At 39.0% G+C, this 13,790-nt stretch overlaps 1 protein-coding gene across 1 annotated transcript in view; it reads right to left on the bottom strand.

Moving 5' to 3' along the window:
- Positions 1-13,051, bottom strand: part of EIF4H (eukaryotic translation initiation factor 4H) — a 29,222-nt gene extending 16,171 nt beyond the window's left edge. Inside the window, exon 1 of the mRNA XM_083361873.1 lies at positions 12,889-13,051. Within this exon, the coding sequence (XP_083217999.1) occupies positions 12,889-12,947 (59 nt within the window). The 5' untranslated portion in view covers positions 12,948-13,051. The remainder of the gene's footprint in view (positions 1-12,888) is intronic.
- Positions 13,052-13,790: the final 739 nt, after the last annotated feature.

The raw sequence follows: 13,790 nt of genomic DNA, 5'->3' as shown, positions 1-13,790 counted from the left end.
TGGGACACTGTGAACATCATAAGTATGAATCAGTTGCCAAGCATCCGATTGTAAATCACATGACCCTGGGGATGCTGCAACAGTCACAAGTGTAAAAAATGGCCGTCACTTTTTTCCATGCCATTGTAACTTCGAACAGTTACTAAGCAAATTGTTGTAAGTTGAGGACTACCTGTACTTTTTTTCCCCTTTTTTGCGCAAGTTTTTGACACCTTGCTGGGCGACTGGTCACACTCAGATACTGCCTTATCCTAAAAGTGGTACAATGGGCGAAAAGGCTGAAAAGCCCTAGTATAGGTGGTTATGGCCCCTTGGTAGGAAGGTATGATGTTTTTTATGTTCTTGCTTTTTTTGGTTTTGCATTAAACTGCCTAGGATTATTGTGTGCTATATAGGCAGCGATAGAAGTCTTTAAACACATAATTAGAATCTAGGAAGTTATCTGTCTCCTTTTCACCAATGGAGATGAAATAAAATATATTTTATTGCTAGACATAAACCAGTTACGGTATGTGAAAGTAGACATTTAGTTTTCTTTAGCTGTTTTCCATGATTGTTTTAATGACAGAACTTTTCATGAGAGTTTAAAGGGAACTATTCCTATAAAACACCAATATCTGGTTGTGTTTCTTATATTCATTGGCCAAGGCCAATGTGAAATATTAAATTTTTGTGATATGCATCTTCTTCTCACCCTTGGAATTAAATATAGCCTTAACACTATCACCTTCTTGCCTACAGCTGTGGTCAAAGCAAATGATAGCACTTTCTACAACATTTGGAAAATATAACTTCATGAGCAGTGTATGGAACAATAGTTCTATAGCAACTACAGTAAAATGCAGCCTCAGAGATTTTCTGAGGAAGATTAAATGTCATGATAGAATACTGTGATTCCTGAAAAGTTTCTCAAATAAATTTCCTGAACTTCCAATAAAGATCAGCAACTGTGAACAGCTTTTATGATAGTTTTTAAGTTTCTACTTGCTATATTAGTCAGAGAAAAAAGCACAGCACATTTCAGAATGCACTCTGGAGTGATTTATGCAAAGGATTATATTTACAGATGCATTTATTTCCAGGACCTTAGAGCACAGAAAGGACCTCCAAAGCAGCTCACATTCATGTACAAACATATAACACCCCCCCTCTCTCTCTCTCACACACACACACACTTAGTAAGGCCACTTGTCTCAGGTTTAAGAACTTGAGCAGTTATTTCTAACACCAAGTGCAATCACTGAAAGAAAACAAAATTCAGAATCTACAACAAAGTTCCTGCAATGGATGAACATCTTAAAAGTATCCCTAAGTTTTGAAAGTATTCTTCTATGCATACTGATTAACTGTTATGTGTGTTTACTGAATTAATTCAGTTAAGCATGAAAAGGACTGATACTAAAATATTATTTCCAATTTTGGTGGTCATGAAAAGAAGTCTGATAAATCTAGCACACACAGAACAGGTTGTCAGTGAAGAGTCTAAATCAGTGATCCCCAACCCTCAGTCTGTAGACCGCGAAGCCCCATCTGCAGGATGCAGGAAGTATGCAAAACCATACCCCCTCTGGTCCATGGAAAACCCTTTCTCCGCAGCATCAATCCCTGGTGCTCAAAAGGTTGGGGGGCCCCCTCTGCTCTAAATAGCTGAAATCATGTAAAAAAACTGAAACAGCTTTTATGTTTAGAGTAATGTAGTTTAAAGGTCTCCAAATGGCCTCCAAATACCCGAATGGTTGTCATTAACATTAATATATAGGGAAGACTATTCTAGGAGTTTGGGTTGCATTTCTTCCAAGGATCTTTCCAGTTTTAAAGTTTAAATTAAAGCATTAGAGCCTTGGTGGAGCAGTGGGCTAATGCCTGCTTAAGTAACACCAGCTGCCTGCAACTAGTGCAGGTTCGCATCCCACCAGGCTCAAGGTTGACTCAGCCTTCCATCCTTCCGAGGTAGGTAAAATGAGGACCCAGATTGTTGGGGGCAATTAAGCTGACTTTGTAATAATGCCGCTTGGGGTGTGTGTGAAAGCCCTAATAAGCAGGCATATACATAGAATGAAGGCTACTGCTAAGCTTGTAAGCTGCCCTGAGTCTTCGGAGAAGGGCAGGATATAAATGGAATAAAAATAAAATAAATAAAATTCATTTCCTACTAATTTTTCATGCAGGAAAAAAAAGACTTGAGAAAATAGAGCTACTGATAAACAATGCCACTGTGGAGATAAAATTCTTTGAAGTATGCATATTTATGACAGTTGCCCCCCAAATCCAAGATGCTTTATGCATTTTCAACTAAGCTGATTCCAAAGTGGCTCAAAAACATATGGGATGCTCAACAAAATGGGACTGGTATAAATCATCACAGAATGATTTTATTCTGAAACAAAGTGACAGCATTCATTTTATTAACTAACCCAATAGGCTATTAGTTAGGAATGAAGAATGCAGAAACCCATCGTTATGAAAGGTATTTGGAATGACAAGGTAGACCGACCATCTGGCTCTGTCAGTTGGGAGTTCATGACCAAGTTGTTGACAGGCAAGTTAAAACATGACACGCTAGCTACATGTTATTATATATATATTTTAGAACAGAAACAGTCAAAGCTACTGGTACACTTCCAGGTGGCCTGTGATTACATCACCAAGGATTTCTGATTCCCAAAAGAATAAAAGAAATACAAGAACTTCTATCATGGCCACTTCTGTACTAATGGTTCTATTTGAATACTGAATAGACTCAATATTCCTCAAAACATAAAAGAAAGACATATTAACATGGCTGCCTTTGATCAAATGTTTGTGATCTCTGCTAGGCTAGGCAGTTTGTTAACTATATCTGAATTACTATAAATAGAACTCTATAATATATAACCTGAGAGATCTGTACTTGTATACGTATACCCCTTCTCCAGTCTCTATAAAAGATTCTAGAACCACAACAGATAACCAAATTCCAAAAATAATTATAGGATATAATGTTCCTATGATATTCTGCCACTGCAAAAGCTACTTCGATTTTTAAGAAAAAGTACATGAGGAGAAAATTAATGTTTTGTAACAATGTTGGATGAAGGTAAAGAAGGAAATTTCTCTACCTACCGTAGCATCTGAACATAAACTAATAAAACACAACAATAAAATAATAAATCATTTGATCATTCCTGCTAATAGTGTGCATCCTAGTTTTCTTCTTACCTGCATCAAAATGATTAAGTTGTCTAGAAAATCAGTCAAGATTTCAGACATGAAGCAAAAACACCTGGACTCCTTCAACTATTCATCACTTGTCATGAACAGTTAATATAGAAAATATGCAAAAATCTACCCAGAAAGATCCTTTTACCAAAAGAATTTATAAAGTTCCATATGTCTATAGTTAATATGAATTTAATATTAATGATAGAGTGCATATATTCATGAACAAAATTATAACCCAGAAATGGTTTCCAAATAATTGACTTGTGTGCCAGTTTATTTCAGAAGGTATGAAGTTACTCTTGATACTTGGGCGTCCTCCTTGACTCCCGGCTCAATTTTGAAGACCATATAGGAGCTGTGACCAGGGGGGCTTTTGCCCAGGTTCGCCTGGTGCGCCACGTGCGACCCTACCTGGACTGAGATGCCCTACGCACAGTCACTCATGCGCTCGTGACCTCCCGTTTAGACTACTGCAACGCTCTCTACATGGGGCTGCCCTTGAGGACCACTCGGAGGCTTCAGCTGGTGCAGAATGCAGCCGCACGAGTTGTGATGGGGGTTTCCCGATACTCCCATGTAACACCTCTACTCTGCGAGCTGCATTGGCTTCCAGTTGCCCTCCGGGTGAGATTCAAGGTGCTGGTAATGACCTATAAAGCCCTAAATGGCTTGGGTCCGGGATATCTGAGGGAACACCTGCTGCCAGCATCAAGTTCCCTTCGTCCAGTGTGCTCCCACAGGGAGGGTCTTCTCAGGGTGCCGCCGGTAAAAGATTGCCGGCGGGTAACGCCCAGGGGAAAGGCCTTCTCAGTGGGTGCGCCTGCCCTCTGGAACCAGCTGCCCGTGGAGCTGAGGACTGCCCCCGACCTTCGTTCATTCCGCCGGGACCTGAAGACCTGGCTCTTCGAGCTCTCTGGCCCAGACTGAGAATTTTAATTTTAATTTTAATTGGGGTTTTTACTCTTTCAGAGACTGTTATAATCTTTTTAATTGTTTTTAAATTTTTGTATTTCTTGTTTTAATTCCCTGTAAACCGCCCTGAGTCCTTCGGGAAAGGGCAGTATACAAATCCAATAAAATAAAATAAAATAAAATAAAATAAATAAATAAATAAATAAATAAAATATATATCTATACTGCCTCAATTGAATATTGTCAGCACTGTACGTGGAAAGATGAAATTATAAAGCATCTATTGTGAAAGATGGGTCGCGATGGGTCGGACACGACTTGGCAGCTAACAACAACATTGTGAAAGATAAAAACATAAACAACAATTAACTATGAAACAATACAAATCATAAAAATTATTAAAATCACATTAAATCAATGGATGGTTGTCACAAAAAACTCATTCTTATCTCAGTCTTCCATATGGAGACTGTTCCAAACCCTTGGAGCTGCTACAGAAAAGCAGTGTCTCCTTGCTTCAGTCTCCTCCCCAAACTGTAGGATTTGTAGCAGTTTCTCACTGATAGGGAGAAAGCAGAACTATTTAATTCGTTTTTTGCATTTGTCTTTACACAAAGGGAAAAAACAGTCCGACGTACCCAAACCAGTGCCATAAAAAACAGAATAGAAACGCAAGTTAAGATAGGCAAGACGAGTTCAAATCACCAGGACCAGATGGATTACACCCCAAGGTTCTCAAGGAACTGGCAGATGTGATCTCAGAACCACTGAACTATATTTTTCAAAGATCCTGGAGCACTGGGGAACTACCAGAGGACTGGAAGAGAGCTGATGTAGTTCCCATCTTCAAAAAAGGGAAAAAAATAGATCCAGGAAACTACAGACCCATCAGCCTGACCTCAATACCTGGGAAGATTCTGGAAAAGATAATCAAACAACAAATCAGCGAACACCTTGATGCAAACAAAGTCGTCACTAAAAGTCAACATGGGTTTGTCAAAAACAGATCATGCCAGACAAATCTTATTACATTCTTTGACCAAGTGACAAAACTAGTGGACCAGTGGAATGCTGTAGATATAATTTACTTGGACTTCAGTAAGGCATTCGATAAAGTAGATCACAACCTACTACTTGATAAGATAGAAAAATGTGGGTTAGATAGCATCACCACCAGATGGATTCGTAGCTGGCTGACAGGCCGTACTCAGCGTGTGGTCCTCAATGGAACTGCATCTACATGGAAGGAAGTGTGTAGTGGGGTGCCCCAGGGCTCTGTTATGGGCCCAGTGCTCTTCAACATCTTCATCAATGATTTGGATGAGGGGATAGATGGGAAACTCATCAAATTTGCAGACGGCACCAAGCTGGCAGGAATAGTCAATACTCCAGAAGATAGGCTTAAGATACAGGAGGATCTGGACAGACTCGAACACTGGGCACTATCTAACAAAATGAAATTCAATGGTGAAAAAAGTAAGGTTCTACATTTAGGCAGGAAAAATCAAATGCATAGGTATAGTATAGGTGGTACCTTGCTCAATGGTAGTAACTGTGACAGGGATCTCGGAGTCTTAGTAGACAATCACTTCAATATGTGCCAGCAGTGTGCTGCAGCTGCCAAAAAAGCCAACACAGTGCTAGGCTGCATTAACAGAGGGATAGAATCAAGATCAAGTGAAGTACTAATACCACTTTACAATGCTTTGGTAAGGCCACACCTGGAATACTGCATCCAGTTTTGGTCACCACGATGTAAAAAAGATGTCGAGACTCTAAAAAGGGTACAGAGAAGAGCAACAAAGATGATTAGGGGGCTGGAGGCTAAAACATATAGGGAACGGTTGCTGGAATTGGGTATGTGTAGTTTAATGAAGAGAAGGGTGAGGACTGACATGATAGCAGTGTTCCAATATCTCAGGGGCTGCCACAAAGAAGAGGGAGTCAAGCTATTCTCCAAAGCACCTGAAAGCAGGACTAGAAGCAACGGATGGAAACTAGTCAAGGAGAGAAGCAACCTAGAACTAAGGAGAAACTTCCTGACAGTTAGAACAACTAACCAGTGGAACAACCTGCCTCCAGAGGTGGTGAATGCTCCAACACTGGAGGTTTTTAAGAAGAGACTGGACAGCCATTTGCCTGAAATGGTATAAGGTTTCCTGCCTGAGCAGGGGGTTGGACTAGATGACCTCCAAGGTCCCTTCCAACATCATCATCATCATCATTATTATTATTATAGATGTTATTCGTCAGGCTGACTGAAGTAGGCAATCCTGTAGTCATATGGGTACCAAGCCATAAAGAGCTTTAGAGATCAAAACACACATTAATCAGACCCAGAAATCAAATGGCAACCAATGCAGAATCTACAGAATATGTGCTATAGGCTCCCAAACCTGGATTATGTGGGCTGCTGCATTTTAGATTAAATGTATTTTCCAAATACTCCTCAAGGGCAGCCTCAAATACAGTGGATGACAATAATTTAATTAGCTGGTAATCAGGACATGTTACTTTAGTCAAATCCTTCTGCTGTAGGTAAAGATGCAACCTGCACACTAGCTAAAGCTGGGCAGAGACCCCCTATGGCCATGACTTCCACCTGCTGATCCAACAGATGTAACTTTAGAAGGACCTACCAAATCACAAACCAAGGGGTAGTTCTTGCCTCACAAAAGGTAACCCTGGCAGCAACAAAGGTTCACAAAGAATCAATATCAACTCCAACCTACTAAGCTGTGTGTCCTCTTCTATCTACACTCTACAACCAAAGTGCCTCAAAGTATTGGGAAAAGGTGTCAACAGTATTTCACTCACAGCCCAGTGTAGCAATGTACAATTGAATATGATTACCATTTCCTTATTTCCCTACAGGCAAGAAGTCCCACAGTAGTCTGGTGTTTTTCAGGAAGAAAAGACAAGAAAATGTCAAGTTATGTGATGCTGGCCCATGAGAATTAATGTTTGCAGAATAACATGTTTTATTATTTGAATGAAAATTTTAAAACTTATTCTGAAGAAATGTGAACATAAGTCATTGCTAGGCAGAATCAAGCAGAGTTGATTCCAAAGAGTTGAAAGACTACATCTCATAACTCTGCCTAAATTCAAGAACTAATATTGGCTGGAGAAAACTTGCTTGCAAACCATACCTATGGGTTATTTATAATGTGTTAGCCACCAATGGGGCCTTGTTAGTGGTGGCATATTGATTATGGAATCACCACCCAGAAACAGTGCTCATGACACTTGGTTTCCAATCAGTTTGTGATATGCTTGTTCAGTAGGGTAAATGCTTTTTTTCAGGCCCAAATTATATGGAAATGTATACCGATTAAAAAGAAGCAAAGGTAACTCTCTCCAAATCTCATACCAACACTCATATAAGTAGTCCATGCTTAACAACTTGAACTGAAACCAGAATTTTTATCAGTAAAAGTAGCCAGTAGGAAACATGGTGTAACCTCACCACTTAGTGACAGCAATTCTGCTAGGCCCAGGTGTGCTCATTAGGTAAAAACATGCTTTTTCTGCCCTGCCACACATGCCTCCACTTCAACTCCCCCCCACCCCATCTCTATCCTTTTGGGTGTTCTGTCCTTTGTTGCCTCATATCACTGCTGTCCCAGATGATCTTCACCATCTTCTTCCTCCACTGCTGATGTGCTCCCAGAACTGCTACAGATGCCTCAGGAAGGACCAGGCCAGGTGTGTCTCATCAGCAGTGGGAAGAAGACAACAGCAAATTTCAGCTGGTTCAGGATGACCCAAAGATCAGGGGTATAGGATGGCATAGGACACAGATGGGGGCAAGATAGATAGGTGGGAAAAGCTGAAGCACACTCTGGTCCTTAAGCAAGAACTACTTCTATGCCCTATCTCCCAAAGAAATAAGATGGCTGAAATATACTTGCAGCTCCCAATACAATTTTGGCACCAGTAATAAAAACATTATGAATACAGTTGACTATATGAACTCGCATTAATAATAAAGATGAGTACCTCTGAAATTCTCTTATATTAATTGTGAAATAACAACATGGTAATGTGGATGTTAATTTTGTTTGTTCCCAGGAATTGTTAAGAAAAATATGGAATAGGTACTGCAGCCCATTGGATTTGGCCTATAATGGCAAATTTTACCTTACACAGTATATCTGAGGAACAAATGACCTAGCTTAAATTATTATATTTTGGGTTCATTATAATAGTGAAAAGATAGAAGGAAAGAGAAAAAGAAAATAACCAGCACAAAATGTATGGACATATATATGGCGGTGATGGATGCCCTGTTGCAAGATGGGAAGGACCACATTAGAGCAGATCATCCTGGAGAATATCTACGTGGTCACTAAGAACTGACACTAACTTTAGGATACATAATCAAACAATCATGTTTAATTTACCAGGCTTTATCACAATGATCAATTCCTTACTTATCATTTGATAAAGTAAACTTAAAAGACAAATAATTATTTCTACTCCATTATTCAACAAAAACAACATTCTGAAATTGTATCACTTTTTTTGAATAAAACATAAACTTGCCACTCTATTCTCACAGGAAAATTTTTCACTCTTCTCTAATTTCATTTTCTTTCCTTATAAATGACCAGGTGCTGTGGGAAAATAATTTTTGAGAAATCACTTTTAATACTGATTTTCACTCTAAATCAGACATGTCAAACTCGTGATGTCGCGAGACATATCGGGACTCTTTTGCCATTGCCGGCAATGGGGTGGACACAGCTTCTGTATGATGCGTCCGGCCTCAGGGCCAGCATTTTGATACCCCTGCTCTAAATGATCAGGCCAGTTAGACCTGGCAACGATTGGGAGAAAAGTATAAGTAGCAAAAATCCAGGGGTGAGAATCTTTTTTATTTTCTCTATTTTTTTTAGTAAAACACAGCCATCTGAGTCATTGAAGAGTTGATTTTTGGATCCATACTCACAACATCATGCAATGTATCTAACACTCATTTCAATTAATTCAGGTCCTCAGCCAACAACACAGCATCATCTGCATATAAATTTGCATTCACACCCTAACCAAAAGACCTTTAATGACATCACAAGTATTCCTTATACACGTATTCATAGAGATGTTAAGACAGGGAGATACCATACTTCTTTTTCTTATTATACTCTGCTCAATGTCGAACCGTTCACTAAATATCCCATTTACTCTTATGCTCTTTGTTGCTCTTATTGCATGTAGCAACTAATGTTCAATTCAACATTCATGCAAAAGATTGCATAACTCATTTTATCATCTACATTCATTCTTATTACCACTGGAAGACCTGAAAAGAACAGGGATAGATTATGGAAAAAATCTGTGTGACTGCTAAGAGTTGACACCGATTTGATGGCACATAATCATTTCACTCTAGCTTTTCCTATTACCAGGCACAGATATAGTCCTCAAAACACACTTAAATAAGTTTCATATCCAATCTATAAACAGAGCTCATCTATTTCTTCAATTACATCACCAACTTTAATATTCTCAGATATTACTGAGAATTGGATTTAATTCAATTCACTCTGCTATGAGCTCCTTCTATTTTCAAAAAAAATATTCTCCAAACCCTGGTCTGTGAACCAGTACCGGCCACAGCATGCCAGCAACTGCTTCACACAAACAAACAAAGCCCCAATCTGCGGGATGCAGGCAGCACACAAAACCATGCACCCTCTGCTCCACAGAAAAACCTCTCTTCAAAAAGCCGGTCTCCAGTGCCCAAAAGGTTGGGGACCTCTGTTTTAATACAAACCCCTTAATTCTAGTTACTTACCAAATAATAAATATTCTCATTTAATCTTGGAACATTTTCTAAACTTTCTCCAGTCTATTCAAGACACCTAGTAGAATAATTTTCCCCTTTGAATTGCATTAATTCAGAATGGCATACCTTTTTTCAAAAACTTTTTGATCGTCAATATCATTGGTCACTAGAATGTAATATGCAACTGCCACTAGCATATAGATTTTTATTTTCAAATGCACCAACAATATAGCGCCGAATGACATGTTCTTATCCCTTTCATTTAAAATTAAATCTACATGTTAATTTTTTTATTAAAGAGTTTTACAAAAAAAGTTTTTACAATACATATCCCCAAAACCCACCCACCCCAAACCACCCCCCTTCCCCCCCCACTTCCCAGAGCTGAATACAGGGTTATAGATATAATAATCATATTCTAACTAAAATTATCCATTATTAAATTAACTAAATTCATGTGCTTTAACTCCTTTAACACAGATACATTCAAATTATTAAAAACCTAATAATAACTTAAACAAAAATATAATCAATACTAATACTAAAATTAATAACAATATCCCTCTAAAATCTACTCATAAGCTAAGTGGAACTTTTTAGTCCCATATTTGTTCTGAATATAATCTATCCATCTTCTCCAAACTGAAATATATCTTTCTTGTGAATGATCCTTCAAATAAGCAGAAATCTTAGACATTTCTGCAAGATTCGATACTTTAAGTACCCATTCTTCTATAGTAGGCAAACTATCCTTCTTCCAATATTGTCCCACCAGTAACTGTGCTGCTGTTATCAAATTCAACATCAGATTGGTTTCTTTAGAATCACAATCTACAACAATACCCAATAAAAACAATTGTGGAGAAAACTTTATCTTTCTCTTAAAAATCTTTTGAATGTTCCACCAAATTTTAATCCAAAAAGCTTATATATTTCTACAAGTCCACCACATATGAAAATAGGTGGCATCTAAACTACCACATCTCCAGCATTTAGACTGTAAGTTAGGATACATGTTAGACAACTTTTTGGGCTCCAAATGCCATCTATAAAGCATTTCATAAAAATTTTCTCTTAAATTTTGAGCCTGAGTAAATTTAATATTTCTAACCCAGATTATCTCCCAAGTATCCAACAGAATTGGTTCCTGGATATTTTGTGCTCACTTTATCATACAATCTTTAACTAATTCAGTTTCTGAATCCAATTCAATTAAAACATTATATATCCTCTTTATATGCGCACGATTTAAATCTCTAATTTGTTTTACTAAATTTTCATCTGTAGTTGTGATGCCAACCTTCTGATCCAGCTTCCACCTAGCTTTCAATTGGGTATATTGAAACCAAGAGTAACTTATGTTTTCTTGTTTTAACTCATCTAATGATTTAAGTTGCCAATTATTTCCTTCCAATCTAAGTAATTCCTTATAGGAAATCTACATGTTAATTTTGTTGTATTAATTAACTATGTATTACAAGTTCAAATCCTTTTCAGTAACTTCCCACTTTTCTCTTTCACACACATACAACACGTTTTCCTTTCTTTCATTTGTCTTTTACTTCTCTTACCTTCCAATCTTCTATATATCAGTCATTACCAAATGGGTTTACAGATATTGCCTCTGCTCATAATGGCATATTATTTCCCACCTTTATTTTTATAAATAACTCAAGATGGCTAACATATCTAATATTCTTTCTTCTTATTTTTCCCACAACCAACACCCTGTCAGGTAGGTTGGGATGTGAGAGGGACTTGCCTATTGTCACCTATTACCTGACTTTCGTGCCTAAGGCAAGAGTAGAATTTACAATCTCCTGGTGTATAGCCTGGTGCCTTAATTTGGTAACATCACAAGCATTTTCCATTATGCATTTTAATTCTGTTCAGATTCACAATCAAGACTGAGTTATACACCACTGTATTAATAACCCTTCTCACTCAAAGGCCCCAAATTATTTCTCTTCCCTTATTCAGCTTCCCACCACACTCCTCTTAATGACTAGAAAGATGAGGTCCCATTCCTTTGAGCACAAGGTTGTCTATCCATACTTCCTAATTCTTACTTTCTAATTAAGGAATGGGGATTAAAAGAACAAATGAATGGATATTCACTTCCTAACACTATTCAAACCCTTTGAAAACGAGCCTCTTTCTTTTTATTACAACCTTCTAATCAATGTTCGATATCACACTAAGATGTTTGAAATGAACTTCTGCACGGACATCCTCTCTTTAGTCTAAAGAACCACGCATCCAAATGGTTGCTCCCCAGGAAGGCTGGTTTTTAATTGCCATAATCCCATAAAGCAGCGTTTCCCAACCTTAGGAACTTGAAGATGCGTGGACTTCAACTCCCAGAATTCCCCAGCCAGCTGGCTGGGGAATTCTGGGAGTTGAAGTCCACGCATCTTCAAGTTCCTAAGGTTGGGAAACACTGCCATAAAGCATAGACACGTTAGGTGTCGATTATGTGAGTTGAAAGCAATAACACAACTAGAGGCGTTGGGATAGATCAAGACTGCCTTACACACACCGTTCCTTCTATCCTTAAATTTACCTTTTTGTCAAGCGAACGATAATCCACAATAAAAGCTACTGTTAAAGACTATCGCCACCGTTCCCCCGCACATTACCAAGTTTTCCTTCTCAGGACCCTCTTCCAAACCCTTGTTCGTAAACTTCAAAAGCCGAAGGATTTTTCCGCTTGCCTTGTATTTTTAATCTTCCGGTCTTTGCAGAGGTTACTCGTTCCTAATCAAAACACATACTAGTCTTCCCAACAAATCTGCTCGGCCTTGTCCCTTTTCTCCTCACATCACAATCCCTACTCCCCACGTCGCTCCCTCCCCGCTTGGGGGCGAGGTCGCCCATGTCTCCCCCTCAGCCTCGGGGTCTGAGGAAAGTACATCTTCTCATCCTCTGGCCGGAAGAATGCCCGTCTTCTACGTTTCCCCGTTGCCAGCCCCAGTCCCTCTCACCCGCGGCCGCCCCCGAAGCTACTATAGGCCTGGTCGTCATAAGTATCGAAATCCGCCATTGCTGCCGCTCCTGCCGCCTCAGCCTCCACCGAGCGCGAGCGAGCACTGGAGGACCCCGCGCCGCTTATATAGCGGGCCAAACAGAGGGGCTGCCCGTCGTGCAGCCTGAAATCGAAGGTCTTCCTGCGCCTGCGTGTTGCGGATGGCGGCGAGAGTGCCCTCGGCGTTGCCTGATTGAAAAGAGATGGGGAAAGAGAGTGAGACATAATAACCTCATGAGACAGGAAGAGGTTTTCATTTTGAAAATCACCCAAGGCGTGGAGAGATAGAGCACATGTTGGGGCTTGAGGTCTAATATAAGCTTTTCCCAGTTACCTGATCTAATTTAGAAAGCGGTGTAGACGGGGAGGAGGAGGGGAAGGAAACAACGTATTATTATTATTATTTTTGCCAATCAAGGGCCAATAAAACACATTTTCCATAAAGTGTCTCGTTTCCCAGTTTAAAATGCACAGGCACAAGATCAAGAAATAGGAATGTGTATGTTACTGAACTGTCTCTGATTATATCTACTTATGTCTTACCATTGTTCTCTGCTAATTTGTTGCCTTCTCTTATTTGTTCATAAAACATACCTCCTGTTTTCATCGTTAAAAACGAGGTAAATTCAATACAGGAATAAGTTCAATACTGTAGAGGAATAACTGTACAGTGACTGAAAAGAGAAAAGGAAAGGAAAATATCACCACCAAAATTATACACAAAAAAGCTGAAGATGTTACCCTCTTGGCTTGAAAAAATGTGGTCTCACTGTGTCACTGTATTTTGTGTTATTATATTTGTGCTTTTGCCTCATTATCAGTTAATTAGGTTTGAGGGTATACTTAGTTTTGCATATAAAG

The sequence above is a fragment of the Vipera ursinii genome, assembly GCF_947247035.1.
Source record: "Vipera ursinii genome assembly, chromosome: 1".
In the NCBI taxonomy this organism is placed as follows: Eukaryota; Metazoa; Chordata; class Lepidosauria; order Squamata; family Viperidae; genus Vipera; species Vipera ursinii.
This window is presented reverse-complemented; position numbering and strand designations above follow the sequence as displayed.